This window comes from Psammomys obesus, unplaced genomic scaffold (genome assembly GCF_907164565.1).
Source record: "Psammomys obesus unplaced genomic scaffold, mPsaObe1.curated_primary_1811, whole genome shotgun sequence".
Lineage (NCBI taxonomy): Eukaryota > Metazoa > Chordata > Mammalia > Rodentia > Muridae > Psammomys > Psammomys obesus.
In genome coordinates, this window is record NW_026592481.1 from 4,278,640 (window position 1) to 4,297,750 (window position 19,111).

The 19,111-nt window shown below is 39.0% G+C and overlaps 1 protein-coding gene across 1 annotated transcript in view; it reads left to right on the forward strand.

Moving 5' to 3' along the window:
* The window catches only part of Mid1 (midline 1), a 200,429-nt gene that overhangs the window by 48,701 nt on the left and 132,617 nt on the right, over positions 1 to 19,111 (forward strand). The window contains exon 2 of the mRNA XM_055613368.1: positions 14,853 to 15,568. Coding sequence (XP_055469343.1) covers positions 14,909 to 15,568 — 660 coding nt within the window. The 5' untranslated portion in view covers positions 14,853 to 14,908. The remainder of the gene's footprint in view (positions 1 to 14,852; positions 15,569 to 19,111) is intronic.

Below are 19,111 nucleotides of genomic sequence, written 5' to 3' on the forward strand. Positions count from 1 at the left end.
CAACTCAGGCAACCCTAGCAGAGTGGATGAGGTAGAGCTGGCCTTCCTGGAATTGTTGGACCGATTTTCCTGTTGTGTTTCACTGTCGACGTTCTCACAGACACACACAGGACCGCTCCAGCTCTGCCTGCCACTCGCCACATGATCTCAGTGGCCTGTCTATAATTTTATGGAAGCTCATCCTCGGCCTACAGCGATGTTTCTTCAAAAAGGACTAGTGTGCAGTCCATTGGTAGGTATTCAGGGGGATCTGTTTGTCAGAAGCATAAGTGGTGCTCTAAAGACTCGTAAGTATGACTTTCTGTTTTCAGCTTGTTTACCAGGCTTCTAGGGATGGATCACATGACTGGGTCTTTCTAGGTGTTTTCTTAACTGTGGAAACATTGAGACAGGTATTGCTCTTTTTCATTGCCGTGAGTTGTCTTTTGCATGCCTGCATGTGTAGATGAACTTCCAGAAGTATTTAAGCATTCTGTTAAGTAATTCTGTTAAGTAAATTTGGAAGACTGGGTTTCAATTAAAATAACCAGACGGTGTGACCCAGCTCCCATTTCCCCTTAATTTTGATCATTAAAACCTTCATATCCCCACAGACATCTGCCAGGCTTCCAAATGATTATTTTCAGGAATCTTCATTCATTATTAATCAGGTTGCATGGTCAGGCAAGTGTGTGATTATTTTAAAGAATGTCCTAGAGATCCAATTACTAAATGGGCATGTGTTACAGGCAGATGTGGAAGTAAAGAAAAATGGTTGCTTAATAGTTTGATTTGATTTGCATGAATTTCACCAGGTGAGTGGTGACATTAAGTCTACTCTAGTTCTCATGGCAGGCAAAATGATTTCAATTGCAACCTAATTTATCCTAAGTAAAACAAGTAAGAAATTACAATTTGATCAAAATATGCTAATTGAGTGTTTGAAAACTCAAGGCTAGCATTTTGGTGCTTATCTGCTTATCATCTTTGCTTCGGTCAGTCCTCCTGGACCCCTCCTATTTTGGCAGAAATTCATACTTGTCTCTTACAAATTAAATGAATTTGGATGTGCTGACACTCTAAGGTTACAAGTAGTGATATTTTAATTGTAATGTTCATTATTTGCAGAATGTTACTGGATCCCCCTTTTCCAACATCTTGCACTCAATGCAACATTTATGCTGAAAATCTGTTTTGTCTGTGTACTGTTCTCCACAATAACAGGAGTGTGCAATTGCCAAATATTGTAGTTCCCATTCCCAGTCTTGCAAAATGGCTTTAAATCCAAGGGAATCTCCCTTCTTTCCGTAAAGACTAGTTTCATTGTCCATTCTTGGCTTCTCTGCGAGGGTAATAATCACTAAAGTAGGCTTTGGGTTGTATGTTGATTTGGTGGCTTTTATTATGCCTGAATATGAAATATTCAAGTACATAGTTGAATATGCAGATGTTGAGTGCTTGTATTACATTATTTAAAATTTGAATCTTTAGTAAATTCGGTTTGTATATAGAGGCCAGCTTTTACTGAAGTATTATAGTTTTCTGGTTTAGGAAATCGCATGCTGTGAAGAAAAACAGGTTCCATCTAAGTTCAGTCTGTTGTACTCTCATAAGCTCGGTTGAATCCCAGTCATTTTGAGGCTTTCAGAGTTTGTATTCTCCTGATCCATGATAGAGAAACACTATTCCACGATCTTCAAAAACTGTTGCACTATAGTTATATAATAAGAATACTGCCATTCCCAAAGCCCTAATATCACTAGGACAACTTAATTTTTAATTCTTCCAGGTGATGGGGATAAAAAGTGTGGAGCATATTTCTGAAACAAATAATACAATTTATTTGTGCTATTTTCAGTATTGTTTGTTGCTCACAATTCCTTTGGTAGCTAGCTTTTCTTAAACCATTTTTATGAGTCTTCCTATAGCTTTATATTGTATTAAAACAGTGGTTTTATCAGATATTTACATTATGATTCTTATCAGCAGTAAAATTACAGTTGTGACTTGCAAACATAAATTCATAACAACATGAGTCGCAGCATTAGAAGGTTGAGAGACCACCTTCTAAAGTTAAATTCTTTTACTTATCTGGGTTGTATTTTGTAAATGTAAACCTTAGTTTTCATAGTTTGGAGGATACTGGGCAAAGAACCAGATGAAGTACCTCGGGAATCATCTGGAAAGTGGGCAAGAAATATCTCATCAATCACAAGTAACCCAGAGTTGTGTTTTCCAGTTTGTTCCTTGATCCAGCATCCCATTAATTTACCTGATTGTGACAATATTCAGAGCTATTCATTGAAAGACTGAAAGTAATTATTTGTTGTTCATTGCATATGTGATCTCTCTATATTCCAAATGAGAATAACAATTATGTTTTATGTAGTGTGCAACCATGATACACCATGAATATGGGTAGGTGGGTAAAGAGTGCATCATTTCTGAGGTACCTAATTATTTTTTAAAGGATTTTTTATTAATTACAATTCATCCACTTTGTATCCCTGCTATAGCCCCCTTTCTCCCTTCCTCTTCTCCTCCCTTGCCCCTCCCCCAGTCCTCTGATAGGGGCTGTCCTTCTTCCTTTCCATCTGATCCTAACCTATCAGGTCTCATCAAGACTGGCTACATTGTAATCCTCTGTGGCCTGGTAAGGCTGTTCCCACCTTAGGGGTAGGTGATCAAAGAGCCAGACACTGAGTTCATGTCAGAGACAGCCCCTGTTTTCCTTACTAGGAAACCCACTTGAAGACTGAACTTCCATGGGCAACATCTGTGCAGGGTTCTAGGTTATCTCCATACATGGTCCTTGGTTTGAGTATCATTCTCAGATCTTCTTGTGTAGCTCCTGTCCCCTCCAGGTCTTTCTATCTCCCCCTACTTTCATAGATTCCCTGCATTCTACCCAAAGTTTGGCTAGGTACCTAGCTTTTAATCTGATTAGTTTTTTTTTCTAAAATTTAAAATTACATTTGTTTGTTTGTATGTATGTGTATGCTTGCACACATGCACATGTGCACATTCTGGCATGTGTGTGGAGGTCAAAGAACAACTTGTGAGAGTCAGTTCTCTCTTTTACCAGACCAGTTCTGAGGATCAAATTCAGGTCTTCAAGTTTGGCAGCAGGTGTCTTTGCATGCTGAGCCATCTTCCCTGACACTCTCAGTCCAACTCTTGAGCATGAAAGTGAATCTTGCATGGTCGTGATTTCTGAACCAGAATGCTTGCCTACTGTGTTTGGCCATGGATTAAACTTTTTAATGAATGGTCTCTTCATGAGGATCCTAGGTGTTTCCTCAAGGTCTAGGTTATGTTAACTGCATCAAAGTAGAGATACTAAAAGGCTTCACACAATACCATTGTAAAATTCTAACATGAGCTACAGAGAAAGATGATGGCAAGGGTTTTTGACAGTGTAGGCTTGGAGCTTATATATCTTGTCTGCATTGACTTCCCAGTTCAATGGTATGCTTTTGCCTTTTACCTCAATGGAAAATTAAAAAAGACGAGTCCAGTAGGTACAAAAGCCCATGGGTTGTTCCTTAAAAGTACCTATCCTGTGTTTTTCCAAACCTCTTCCTTAAAGCCAAACCCTGTAACTAAGGTCCCTGTGCCATGCCTCTTGAACTGGAAAATGTCTCTTTCTATTTGTTTTCTCCCATAGTTTATGCCGTAAACAAAAAAAACAGTACCCCAACCCAGAAATCTTCTCCTCCTGGAATAAATGCTTTTTCAATATGAAAGTACCTTAGGATGAAGGTATCTGGAACCTATAGGGAATAAGAAACTGGCTTTCAGTTCAGGCAGCTAGATCATCTTAACCATTATCTCGTACCAAAATTTTGTTATCCTTTCAGCTCTCCTCACTAGCTCTCTATCCCTTTTGTTAATTCATGTTCCTTGACTCTATGAGGTGCATACATTTACATTCAGGTTTTATCATCTGTGAGGGTATGGTAGTCATTTAGTTCAAGTCACAGTCCAAAAGAAACCTATATTTGAGATTATGAATGTTTTTGCCATAGGAAGCATGTTGTGTTTGTATGTGTGTGTGTGGGGGCTGTTTTGTGTGCTTGTCTGTCCATGCCTGAGCTCATGCATACCTGAATCTACCTTGAGTGATTTAGAATACATTGAAAGAGCAGGATGAATCACATAAATTAAATGTGTCTTGTTACTGTGCTGTGTAGGAAGAAGTAGCATTTTTTTTTCAATAATTATTTTAGTGATTTGTTAGGTAGGGTAATCATGTCATTTTGTATTTTCCAACTTAAAGGGTTACTTTGTAATTATTAAGTGTAAATACTTACCATATGTCACACTGTTTAGAGCTGTCTTTTTAAACAGTTCCTTTCTTGTTTGAAGTTGCCAAATACAATAGTGGTCAGGACATACTGGGCCTCTGGAAGGTTCCATTCTCATCTAAAATACCCCCCCCGAGACAAAAACAAAAGAAAAACAAAAATCTAATATGAAAATGAAAATTAATGTATAAGAAAAATGATTTATGCTAGGAAGAAAAACAAAAGCAAATTACAAAGATCGTCCAACAGTCTCATTTCTTAGGCCTGTGGCTTAAGAAGTTAGAGGTCCTACAGTTAAACATGTAATTTGGAGAAACCTGGGCAAGACTTTGTAAATGGAGATGAGACGCAAGACAGAATTTATAGTTTGGGCAAAAAGGGAACGCCTCTGTTTTATACTATGGAGAGAAGTGATATGAAAAAGCTGTAGTTCAGGGAACAGGTTACAAGCAGTAAACTCAAGGAGGAAAAGTAGGAGCAAATCACATTAGTAGCTGGAGAGGTGGCTCAGTGGTTAACTCCTGCTGCTCTTCCAGAGGAGCAAAATTTGGTTCCCAGCACTCATGTCAGGCAGTTCATAGTCGCCTCTAAAAAACTAGCTCCAGAGACTTCACTGTCTTCTTTTGGCTTCTGAAGGCTCTTGAACTCAGTTGTACATATCCACATATAGACACATGCATACAAATATATTAAAAAATAAATCTTTTTAAAGGAAATCAAAGTAAGAGGATTTGTTTCCTTTTTGGAGGGGACAGAAATAGCAGAGAGGGACTAGAACAGCATATAGTCACCAAAAAACAGAAAAAGAAACCAATGTGAGTAGCTATGACAAACTCACAAATATTTCTAACACAATGATTTTAATTTTGGTGAGAAAGAATGTATTTGTTTCTACTGATCTAATACTACATTGCAAAAAAAAAACTGATGGCTGTTAACACCATAATTGTAATTATTACATTATTATATTATAATGTAATTATATTATATTAATAAAATTATAGTGTACTAATTATATTAAGTATAATATATATACTTAACGTATGTCACACTGTTTAGACCTGTGTTTTTAAATAGTTCTTCCCTCTTTGATATGAAGTTGTAATATAATAATGGCCAGGATACTTTGTACATCTCTAAGCTTCCATTCTCTTCTAAAATGCCCCCCAGAGATATCTTATAGTTTTAGAAGTCTGAAATCACATGTAAATTGCCCACTTATCAAAGTATATATAGTTATGCTTCTTTCTGGAGGCTGTGGGATAGCATTCATTTTTATTCTTCCATCACCATCTTCTGCTAAATACATTCCTTGGCTTCTAGCCTTGTTCATTGTGCTCAAAGTAGCCATGCTTGTTTTAGCCTTCCTCACATCACATCACATCACTCTGTCTTTGAATCATCTGTCAGCATCTTCCACTTTTAATAAGTCTTGTGAGTTAAGCATCATCCTTAAAGTTCTCCTTATTTAGTTTTAGTATGGGTATCTTGTATTATACAGCTAATTTCTGCTTTTAAGTGAGTATATACCATTCAACTCATTTTGGTTCTGGGTTACCTCACTCAGGATGATCTTTTCTAGTTCCGTTTACTTTTCTGCAGATTTCATGATTTCCTTGTATTTGATAGCTGAATAGTATCCCATTGTGTAAATGTATCATTTTTTTTTTCCATTCTTTGGTTGAAAGTCATCTGGGTTGTTTCCAGATTCTGGCTATTATAAATAAAGCTGCTATGAACACACTTGAGCAAATGTCCTTGTATGGTGGAGCATCTTTCAGGTTTATGCTCAGGAGTGGTATAACTTGCTCTTGAGGGAACACTATTCCCAACTTTCTGAGAAAGTGTCAGATTGATTCTAAAGTGGTTGAAGAAGTTTGCACTCTCAGCAGCAATGGAGGAATGTTCCCCTTTCTCCAATACCTCACTAGCATGTACTGTCACTTGATTTTTTTGATCTTAGCCATTCTGATGGGTGTAAGATGGAACCTCAGAGTCTTTTTGATTTGCATTTCCCTCATGACTAAGGACATTGAACATTTCTTTAAGTGCTTCTCGGCCATTTGATATTTCTCTGTTGTGAATGCTCTGTTGTAGGTCTGTGCCTTATTTTTTAATTGGATTATTTGGTTTGTTGATGTTATTATTATTACTTATTATAATTTATTCAGTTTATATCCTAGCTTCGCCCCCTCCTTCATCTCCTCCAGGTTCCAGCCTCCTTCCTCCCAACCCCCGATTATGTTTCTCTCCTAGACCACTGATAGAGGAGGACCTTCTCCCCTATTCTATGACCATAACTTATCAAGTGTCATAAGGACTGTCTGGATCCCCTTTCTCTATGGCCTAGGATCCTAGGGAGGATGCTTAATTCTCAGAAGGGCAAATAGAATAGACACTGGAAGTGGTTGCAGAGAGGGAACAGGAATCGAGCCTACCACAGATGTCCTCTGAAAGACTCCACCCAGCAGGGAATAGAAGCAGATGCTGAGACTCTCAGCCAAACTTTGGGCAGAGTGCAGGGAATCTTATGGAAGAGTGGGGGGACAGAATGGCCCAGAGGGGAGATGAGCTCCACAAGGAGACCAAGAAAACCAACAAATCTGGCCCCAGCGGAGCCTGCAGAGACTGAGGCACCACCCAGGGCCTATGCATGGAGAGGACATAGACTCCATGCTCAGATGTAGCCAATAGATGGCTCAATCTCCATTTGGGTTTCCTAGTAAGGGAAGCAGGAGCTTTCCTTGTCATGGACTCTGTTGCCCACTCTTTGATCTCTTCTTCATGGTGGGACTGCCTTGTCAGGCCACAGAGGAAGAATATGCAGGTAGTCCTGATGAGACTTGATAAACTAGGATCAGATGGTATGGCAGGAGTCTTCCCGCTTGCTGTGAACTAGGATGGGCTGGGGAAAAGATAATGGGAGGTTGGGACTGGGAGGAGATGAGGGATAGGGCTATAATAAAGATATAAAGTGAATAAATTATAAAAAAATAAAAAAGTCAAAGAAAAAAAGAAAAACAATATTGTCATACCTTTGAGTCTCTTGGATAATTCTAGCTAATCTTATTGCAAAACCAGCTGCTTACAGGCTTTAGTTATGTCTGCAACTTTAATTTCCCTTTTCTCCCGTTACCTTTGTTACATACAGATCCCAAGGTATAGTTTGCAGACATCTTTGGAACCATTTCTTTGCCTTCTCCAGTGAGGAAGGACTAAAAATTGTGGCAGATTTCTCACTTTTGCAGGTGGCAAATGAAGCATTTTAGGAAACATCTGTAGAAAAGACAGGTTATGGAAGGAAGTCAATAAGTCCCATGGGAGTTGCATTCTTAGTCTGAAGCAGTTACAGACCATGAAGCAGAGGCTTGTCAACACTGAATTGACACCTCAGAAAGATGATGCTTTGAAACTCAAGCCTGGAAATCACTTTCACGGAAAGTGACTGTGAAATAAGTGAATACACTCATTTACATTTTCTAAAGAAGGACATGCAATTAGACCACTATAAGGCTTAGATGGATGGAAGAAAAAGTCAGCAGCAGTTATAGAGAGCAACTAGAGAAGGATAATTGCAGTGTAACTCAGAACGAGAGGAACAGACCTGAAGAAGAACTAGGTAAACACCATCTGTATCATACTTTTTTTATTTTTATTTTTTTTTTATTTTTATATAATTACAGTTTATTCGCTTTTTATCCCAGCTGTAGCCCCCTCCCTCATTCCCTCTCAATCCTACCCTCCCTCCTTTTTCTCCTTCCATGCCCCTCTCCAAGTCCACTGATAGGCGAGGTCCTCCTCCCCTTCCATCTTATCCTAGTTTATCAGGTCTCATCAGGACTGGCTGCATTGTCCTCCTCTGTGGCCTGGCTGTTCCCCCCTCGGGGGGGGGTGGTGGTGATCAAAGAGCCTGCCAGAATTCATGTCAGGGACAGTCCCTGTTCCCATTACTAGGGAACTCACTTGGAGACTGAGCTGTCATGTGCTCCATCTGAGGAGAGGTTCTAGGTAATATCCATGAATGGTCCTTTTCAGTCTCAGAAAAGACCCCTGTGCCCAGATATTTTGGTACTGTTGCTCTCCTTGTGGAGCTCAGTATCATACTTTTTTTTTGTACTTTCTTTTTTTTTATTAATTACACTTTATTCATTTTGTATCCCCCCATAAGCCCCTCCCTCCTCCCCTCCTGGCCCCACCCTCCCCCCTCCTTTCTGCATGCATGCCCCTCCCCATGTCCACTGATTGGGGAGGTCCTCCTCTCCTTCTTTCTGATCTTAGTCTATCAGTTCTCATCAGAAGTGGCTGCATTGTCAGGGTTCTAGGTTATCTCCATGAATAGTCCTTGGTTGGAGTATGAGTCTATGGGAAGTTCCCTGTGTTCAAATTTTCTTGTAGGTTCTTCAAGTATCATACTTTTATCCATCAAAACCTCCATCTATTTGCTTTACATTGTGAAGAAGTACTTTTCCTGATACGTGAGTTTCTTGAGAAAAGTCCTGGCTTTTCTTGTATCTAAGGACACAGGTTTAACTGAAATGTGTCACTAAAGACAGTCCTGCCTTTGGGTGTTCTAAGAATGACTGCTAAAATTGTAGGGAACTTCTGTGGACTCCTGTTCAAGGACATTCAGGCAGCTTACATGCTGCATGTTAAATGTTATACTTTTTTTTTTTTTTTGATTATCTGTTCAAATCCTCTTTTGCTTACTCTTCTGCCCTGTTCTATGTAGAGCAATTGCAGGCAGGCAAAGTTGTGAATGCTGAATCGCTGCTATTCCCAGTTTGTTTTAAGGCGTTCCCATGACTATTACCCTCTCCTTCTGAATAAAGACCAATCAGCCCATTCATAAAATTGTTGAGCTATAGAATTTCCTGACAATAATATGCGTGTGTGATTTCCTTCTATTGTAGTAAACTGTAGTAAGAAGCTAGGTAAAAGATATATGGAAATTGAACTGTGAATATTAGGGAAAAAAAGGAAAAAGAAAAGAAAAAGAAAAAAAAGAAAAGAAAGATAAATCTATTTTGTGCAAATCCTTCCCAAGCCTCACAGTCCTGTGAATGAACCTTGGTCAGTTTTTGAAACCTGCCTAACTCTTTACCCTGAGGAAACTGTCCTGTTCATTTTTCCTCCTGTAAAGGGTTGATTATTCTGTCTGTGGTTTTCCTATTTAGTTATGCAACCCAACATATTCTTTTCATATTTAGAATTATTTTATGTATACAAGTGTATTGCCTGCATGGAATATATATCCATGTACCACATTCATACCTAGTGTGTGTGAAAGTCAGAAGAGGGCATTGTGAACTTCGATGTGGGTGCTGGAAACTGAACCCAGGTTCTCTGCAAAGAGCAGCAAGTGCTCTTAACTACAGAGCCATCTCTTCAGCCCTAGAATTTTTTTTCTCCTTCTTTAATGAACTGTTAAGGCACTAAGGCAAGGGCAGGTATTGCCTGAGCCAAGTGCATAAAAAGACATTAATATTTTATTTAAGGATAAATAGTATTTTAATTTCTCTAGGTAGTATAAAGAAATATAGAGAAAAGGAAGGCTAATTTTTTATTACAATTTATTCAGTTTGTATCCTAGCTGTAGCCCCCTCCCTCGACCCCTCCCAATCCTGCCCTCCCTCCATTTTCTCCTCCTATACCGGTCCCCCAGTCCACTGATAGGGGAGTTCCTCCTCCCCTTCCATCTGACCCTAGCCTATCAGGTCTCATCATAACTGTCTTCATTTTCTTCCTCTGTGGCCGGGTAAGGCTGCCACCACCTCAGGAAGAGTTGCTCAAAGAGCCAGCCACTGAGTTCATGTTAGAGACAACCTCTGTTTCCCTTACTAGGAAACCCACTTGGATTGGAGCTGTCATTGGCTACATCTGTTCTAGGTTATCTCCATTAATGGTCCCTAGTTGGAGTATCCGTCTCAGAAAAGACACCCATGCCCAGATTTTTTGGTTCTGTTACTCTCCTGTGGATCTCCAGTCCTCTCCAGGTCTTCCTAGCTCCCCCTTCTTTCATAAGATTCCCTGCCTTCTTCATAAAGTTTGGCTATGAGTCTCAGCATCTGCTTTAATACCCTGCTTAGCTCAACCATTAAAGGCTAGACTCACAACCATAAATATTAATGGAAGGCTAATTTTTGAACAGAGGAATGGCATATGTAGATATTATTTAGTAATGAAGATGATGTGTTGGGAACTTCTGTGGAATTTATTGTAGATATCAACTCAGAGCCCCTCCCTTTTTGAAATTATGTGACTCAAAGTCTTAGATATTTGGCTGAACTTAATTTATCACATCTAGCTACTTTCTCAGCACTTAATTCGGTTAACTCTTTACAGTGTAGGCATTTGCCCAAAGCTCCATGCAGAGTACTATGGCAGTAAAAGGAAGAGATTCATATCTGAGCAGCTGCTATTAAATCATTCTTACATGAATTGCCCCAAGCACTGAACTCACATCATTTCCATTGATGTCATGGTGAAATTGCACATAATTTCCTGTTAACACAGAGAACATGTACTTGCTTGTCTAAGTCTGTCTCCTCTAAGTCTTTGCTGTTGTTACTTACCTGACATTTTATTCATACCTTTCTGCTGCTCGTTTTCATTTTATTTTCTGGCCATATGTGTATATATCTCTCTCCTCTAAAAATAAAACCTGTAGGTCAAATCTGGCTCATTATCTGTTCTTAAAAATGCAGAGTGCAGCCATGCTCATTTCTTAATGATTATTTCTGCAATGCATATCCCATGGCCCCCAAACAAAAAGTGTTTATTACCCTGCCAATTATACAGAAAGCATTGACTTTAATTTTAGTTGTTGACAGATACTTTAAGGAAAGAGTTACACCTTATTTGTTCAGCTTCAGTCCACTGGAGTCTAAGAAACCAATGAATACTCAAGTTGACTGTAGATATGACATGATTCTAGCTCTTTGTGAAACATCCTGCAAAGAGACCTCTGACCTCATACAGCACTGTGTAGTGCTAGAGACACTACAGGGAGGTATCAACAAACAAAGTAATAGAATATATTAGCAATCAATATATAGGTAACAGACTGAGATAAACAAGAAGAATTTTCATAATAGGTGTGTAGTTATGGTGGTAGTGGGGGAATTAGTTTTATATGGATTCAGATACAGTGAATGTAGAGCCCAGAGTCACATGGATTCTAAAAATTGTATGGGCTGAGTAGGAGATGGGGTGTGTTTGGCATATCTGTGGACTGACAAGGAAGCCATGTGCCCAGAGCAGAACAAGAAAGGAGTAGCGTGGGAGGAAATGATCTCACTGTCTGTCTGTTTTTTAGGGCTGGTTTTATTGTGATGAATTTCCCTTTGACTGACATGGGAAGCCCCTGGAGGGAACAGCAGAAGAGAGACAGAATCTGTCATGTTTTAACAGGTTCTCTAGCTTCTGAGTGGAAAATAGAGTTTAAGGAAAAGGGTGAGAGTAGGAAGAAGCTATGAAAGCATTTAGATTGGTCTTTTGATAACACAGGTATGAGATGATGGTGGCTTGATGATGATGATGGTGGTGGTGGTGGTGTGATGACAGGGCAAATTTCTGCCTTCCTGGTCCAACTTAGTACCTGGAATACAGTACCCCTCTCTTGAAGAGGTGGCTAAAATGTCAGCATTCTCATTGGGCTGCACTGTAGAATCATCCTTGGGATGGAATCGTTACACTTCCACTAAAACATAGTCATTATGCAATATTTATCTTTTGCTGTCTGGCATATTTCACTTTGTCACTTGCCACAGTATCCTCTAGTTGTATGCATATTGCTTTAAATGATAAAATTCCATTTTTTCTGACCAAATAGTATTTCATTATTATGTGTATGTGCTGCATTTGTTTATCTGTTCATCAGTTGTCAGACACTTAGGTTGTTCCCATAGCATGGCTACTGTGAATCATGTTACAGTGAACATGGAAGAGTGCAAATGCCACTTCAATGTAACTCATTTTCCTTTTGGGTCATATGACAGTGTTTTCACTTTTAATTAATAAAAAAAGCAATTTTATATGTGTGTTCTATATATATCAGCATATATGCATGTTCACATGTGTGTAGGCACACTAATGTGTGCATGTTTGTGGAACCCTGAGCTTATGTTGGGAGTCTCCCTCAATTTCCCTCCACTTTACTCATTGAGTCAGGATTTTTGAGATGAACCCGATTTCTGCAGGGCTAGTCTGGCTAACCAGCTTGCTCTGTCTCCTCCCCAGCACTGGGATTACAGGTGTAACTGCCATGCCCATCTAGTATTTATGTGGGTTTTGGGAATGGGTAGTAAAAATGTTTTTGGCTTTTTAAAAATAATATTCTCCACACTTTTTGTTGTTGTTTTCTTTGTATGTATTAGCTTATAATACTGTACTATATAAGTACATGGGTATACTGTATATGCAAAAAATAAAATAATTGCGTTGGGCATGATGGTATGCCTCTGTGATGGTAGTTTGCTCCTATGATCTCAACATTCAGGAGACAGAGGAAATGGTTTTGCAAACTTGCTGCCAACCTGCAAGACCCTGTCTCAAAAAATAAAACAGAAACATATTTAAATAAGTAAATACCATAAAAAAATAACAACCATCACATAACAAAGCACAGGAAAAGGCCTGTGTTTTTCCTCTTCATTTTTATGCTTCTGATAGAAAAGGAGAAGAAATTAGACATGGAGATAATTCTCTATCCATAGTTATTCAAAGTCCTGCTTAATAGGCTAAACTTTTAAATTTATTTAGAGCCACCTACAGGTACAATGGAATGGGCCCAAGGGAGGACAAGTGAAGTTTATTATAAGTGCAGCCTTTGGCTTTACATTGCAGACTGGAGAGATGTGTAAGCACCAGTATTTCAAATTGCAACCACTCCTTTATTGGGCAGTAAATATGAGTGACTGGTTGCAGACTCTTTCCTGGCTACTAGTTTGCTCTTCTAATCTATATTAAGCTCAGGACATACTTTATACTCAATAGTGATCTTTGTCCTGTTGGCAGTGAGGTGATGGTGTTTCATCAATGCAGTGTGCTCTTCATATTTCAGATGTATGTGGTTTCATAAGAGGTCAGATGATTTGAGAACCCTGTCATTTTGTAAAGAAGCAGCGGTGTGAATACAAATGCCTGATTGTCAGAATCACTATACACAACTTTGGAAGTGAAGCCTTCCCATAAACCCAACTGAGACTGCCCTTGGGAGTGATTTGAACCTCCTGATTTAGTAATCTGCACTATTCTCCCACAGCCTGCAGTGGGCTGCAGCTAATATGCCAGGCAGCATTCTACAGCCCTCTACTAATGGTCTTGAAATGGAGAAGGTTCAAAGAGGCTTAGTTCCCAGGCCTGCTAATGAGCATGAGGCCTCTTCACCCTAATGAACTGGTGCTTGTGTGGGATTCTTTGTCATCCATTTTTGAAGGGAAGGCAGGCAGGAGTTCACAAAAGCAGTGAGGTATTTATGGGAAAAGGAACATTCAGCTGGGCCACCCGAAGGTGGCCTGGAGGGGAGTAACAAAGCTGGCAGAGGTCATGCCTGGGCCAGCAGGGCTGTGAATGTGAGACAACCAAGGCTGTTGCTGGCAACAGTGACAAGCCTGAGATAGGATATTTTAGGCCAAATGAGACTGCACAGGGTTCCTCAACAGGCTTTACATCGTCTTTCAAAATTGCTTTCTAAACTGTCATTATCATTGTTAGAACTTATCACATGTATGTGATAATATTAGTCATTGGTATTGTAGTCTTCAAAAATTCTCCCAAATAGTTTACTTTATTTCTGTCTTCCTCCCATGTCCTCACTTCTGGATTACATAATAGATGAGTAATGAATATATGCCATAAATACTGTCTCTACCATGATCATCTTTGTGAAAACAAAAACAAACACAAAAAAACCCCACATTTTTTTCTGAAGAATATCTTGGAAAATGGTATCTGAAATTTAAACATGACTACTTCTATTGAAATGCATGCGTTTCAGTTCATATATACTTAACATTCATATCTACAGTTTGTACATCTGTACAGTTGAAAAGCCTGACCTGCTATTGCAAACGGATAGTCCTTAAAATGCTTATGCATTAATATTTAAATTCACAGATTCAAAGTTGTAAATGATTATAGTTTGTTAGTGGCAGTTTCTGCATGTTAATTTTAACCAAAGGGAAAACTCAGCTGTGACATAAAATTACTCGGCTCATACACCAATTATAGAAATTACAGTCTCAGTCACTTGTCAGGTTGGAGTTAGACCTTTTAAAAGCCAAAATTGCAAAAGCTATAAACAAACAACAATAAACATTAAAAAGCTTCCATTTTCAACAATCAGAACTTTGAGGAAATGTTTTTTGTTTTGTTTTGTTTTGTTGTTGTTCTTGTTTTAATCATTTGCCTCCAGTAAAGAGAGACATTTGGAACACACACACATATTTTCCTTTCCATGACCTGTGTTTGGAATTATTCTGAGATGCATTCAAAGCTGACAGCCCCTCCTCCCCCCCTCCCCGCCTGACCCCTCGTGCTTAATCCAATCTTACGTTCTGTTTCCAGATAGCTGATCAGCTTCCTTGGATTTTGCTGATGACCCCGGAGAGTTTTGCCTGAAGATGGAAACACTGGAGTCGGAGCTGACCTGCCCTATTTGTCTGGAGCTCTTTGAGGACCCTCTCCTGCTGCCCTGCGCACATAGCCTCTGCTTCAACTGTGCACACCGCATCCTGGTCTCTCACTGTGCCACCAACGAGCCTGTGGAGTCCATCAGCGCCTTCCAGTGCCCCACTTGCCGGCATGTCATCACACTCAGCCAGCGAGGTCTAGACGGGCTCAAGCGCAACGTCACTCTACAGAACATCATTGACAGGTTTCAGAAAGCGTCTGTAAGCGGGCCCAATTCTCCCAGTGAGACCCGCAGGGAGCGGGCTGTTGACGCCAACACAATGTCCTCTGCCGAGAAGGTTCTTTGCCAGTTCTGTGACCAGGATCCTGCCCAGGATGCTGTGAAGACCTGTGTCACTTGTGAAGTGTCCTACTGCGATGAGTGCCTGAAAGCCACTCACCCGAACAAGAAGCCCTTTACAGGCCATCGTCTGATTGAGCCAATCCCAGACTCGCACATCCGGGGGCTGATGTGCCTGGAGCATGAGGATGAGAAGGTGAATATGTACTGTGTGACCGATGACCAGTTAATCTGTGCCTTGTGTAAACTGGTTGGGCGGCACCGCGATCATCAGGTGGCAGCTTTGAGTGAGCGCTATGACAAACTGAAGGTTAGTCCGATCCACCTTAAGCCAACCCCTTCTTGCCAGAAAATGTCATGGAAATAAGAAGTGTATTCACTGCTAGCTACATAACAGGTGAAGGTTTTCCCTTCACCTTTGTTGTCTGATTAGTTGTAGCATGTTTTTGGCAGCCTATAAATGTTACAAAATGGGGGTATCTTGTAAAAGTTGACTGCTACTTGAAATTTTAGTGTTGTCAAGGTGAGGGCAAATTCTGAAAATCTGGATCACTTTCAACTCTTGCTGTTTGTCTGGATCGTTTTCAATGTTTGCAGTTGTTGCAAAGAGAGTAGAGAGAGAACGAAGACGGAGAGGGAAAGGTGAGAGAAAGAGGATATGGAAGATAAAAATCTATCTTGTGAGCATTTATTTTCTTCATTCATCCATGAAAAGTAATTCACTCACATTATACCTTTTTCTAGTTACTACACAAGCAAGGCTAGAAGGAACAATGTCGATAGCAAATGTCTGTACCAAATGTGATATTTTTTAGAGGACATGTGACCTCCTTGTGTAAATGATATTCTGCTTATTGGTGAGTTATTATGTTCTGACAATCTCAGGTTTCATGAAGGCATTCCTGTGTGTATAGGCTTCATTTGTCTGGTGAGTTTACAGACAAGACTGTCTAATCGTCATCTACTTCTAGTATGAAATTATCCACATTACAGTTTGAGAGATAGTAATTAATATGGTTACACGTTATTTTTTTTAAAGTCACTCCCTAAATAAGGTTAGAAAGCAACAAGGAGGAAACAAGCAAACAAACAAAAACAAAAACAAAAAATTCTGATGTCTGTTCATCTTCAGTTGACAGTAGGCCTAATTATTGCAAATTCAGCTGAGAGTGTGAGTGAGGTATTATGCTCATCCACTAATTTTAGATTACAAGACACTAATTAAAAGGAAAGGAAGTATAAATTAAAAGGGCTAAGTAAATATACACTGAAGTCCTAATTCTCAGGAAAAACAGCAACTTCTTGAGAAAACAAAATGAATCAGATGATCCAAGGAGTATTATTGCTCAGAGAATATTATCATCTTTAATAAATGGTTCCTATCTCTTCTCCTAATATCAATGAGTAGTTATATTTACTTGGGCTACATAGTTGAATTTGTGACAGTGAAGATTAAGGAACCATATCTGGGACTCAACTTTGTGATTGCTTGACACACTGAGGGAAGCTGACATGCTAAAGGAAATCCCTGCTTCTAAATGTCACAGGGGAAGCAAATGTAATACCTGCACAGCATGCCTCACTTCAAATGTCCAAGGAGTGAGTGGCTGCAATCCATCTTTTCACCATGTAGAGGATGTTTGCCACAAGAATTTAGGTGACATAGGCAAGGGAAAATAGACACCCATTAGATTTCACTGCATTGCACAGCTGTAGCAGAGAAAAGTATCACCAAAGTGTATAACAGGAAAAGGAATATGCATGAAATTATGACTAAGTCAGTTGTTCAAAATTCCAGATGGCTTTCAGTCTGTAAAATCCAAGGTGATTGCGATGAGTGAATAGAGATTTTTCGTCTTCCTTTCCTTCTTGTCCTTTGTCAAGAAAATGTTCTTCTGATTAGATTAAGGGCTGGTTGCTAGAACAACATCATCATAATGAGGATGCATATTCAACAACTTTCAGGCTTGCTATTTACATCTGGTAATCAAGTCCTGCTTAGTGTCTGTGTGCTGTCACAGCACAGTTATTAATTATTTACATAACGTCTTCAAAAATGAGGAGATACTACAGTAGCCCTTTTTGTGATCAAAATGCAAGTCTTCAGGCATGAGTCCAGTACATTTTTCTAATCAAGCCAATGAATTGCCAGTTATTAATATTATCACAGGGACGGCCTGACAATTAACCATATTGCATATTTTATTTTCTAATTACAGAAATATAGGCATGTAAACAACATCTAGTGCACTGAAACACATGTGCAGCTGTTCAACAAAATGTTTATGAGTAATTATTTACAGCGATTCCGTGAAATATGCTTTTAAGCATTACATGGATAACATACAAGCGGAGCATGTTTGTTCAGAAACATGCCATTCATGTTAGAATAAAAAAAACCCATAAAAATGTAGGGCATTTGGGAGGTAATGATACTGATTAACATAAGTATTTTCTTGGTTTGCTTAAGACGTAGTACAATATAAATGCTGATTAAAAAAGGAATTAATATCATAATGAAGAGAATCAAACCAATCAAGTGTATGTTTTTAATAGTTATTACATTGTTCTGAAAAAGTAAATTGTGTTTTGAGAGATTTCATATTGATACGGATTTGTGCTGATGTCATTGCAAAGAATAATTGTATTCTTTGATAATCTAAATTTGGAAGAGCATTTTTAATTACATCAGATTTCAGCACAAAAGATATATGTTTCTGTAAAAAAAAAAAAAAAAAAAAAAAAAAAGAAAGAAATATAGCTGGCCATGGTGGTCCATGCCTTTGATTCCGTCATTCAAGAGGCAGAAGAATATAGATATCTATGATCTCTTTGAGTTCAAGGCCTGCCTGGTCAACATAGTGAATTCCAGGCCAGCAAAGACTATGTATTGAAACCTTATCTTAAAAAATACAACAACAAAAGAAACAGAAATAAAATGTAATTCTATACATTGACATATTTACTTGAAGCATAAAAGATAAACTGACACAGAATTTCAACATGTACAATTCATGTATGTAGAATCTTCCACATCTCCATAGAGAGACCCTGTCTCAAAAACCAAGAATTTTTGAAATATCTTTCACATTATTTAAAAGATAACATTTCAGTAATCTGTTTTCAGGAACTATGCATGATAAACACTCATGAGATAGGGAAACAGTGAGAAAAATTAAACTCAAAATTCCTGACCACTATTTTTTCAATATAAGTTTTTATTTATTAAAATTTATTCATTTTATAACCGAGCTGTAGCCCCCACCATTATCCCCTCCCAATCCTACCCTCCCTTCCTCCCTCATCTCCTCCCATACCCCTTCCCCAGTCCACTAATAGTGGAGGACCTCCTTACCTTCCACCTGACCCTAGCCTATAGGTCTCATCAGGACTGTCTTTTGTAGTCTTCTTCTGTGGCCTGGGAAGGTTGCTCCCCGCTCTGGGGGAGGTGATCAAAGAGCCAGCCACTGAGTTCATGTTAGAGATAGCCCCTGTTCCCCTTACTAGGAAGTTCATTTGGAGAATGACCTACCATGGGCTACCTCTATTTTTTTTAAAGGAACAAGAGAAATTTTCCTGTCAAATGTAGTCTCTAAATGAGGCACATCAAAACATGGACATTAAGAACATCATTTTAGACAAGAGCCTACCACAGATGGCCTTTGACAGACTCTACTGATTGATGTATTGAAGTAGAGGCTGAGATTCATAGCCAAACATTGGGCAGAGTTCATGGAATTTTATGAAAGAAAGGGAGATAGAAAGACCTGGAAGGGTTAGGTGCTCCAGAGACCAACAGAGCCAACATATATATATATATATATATATATATATATATATATATATATATATA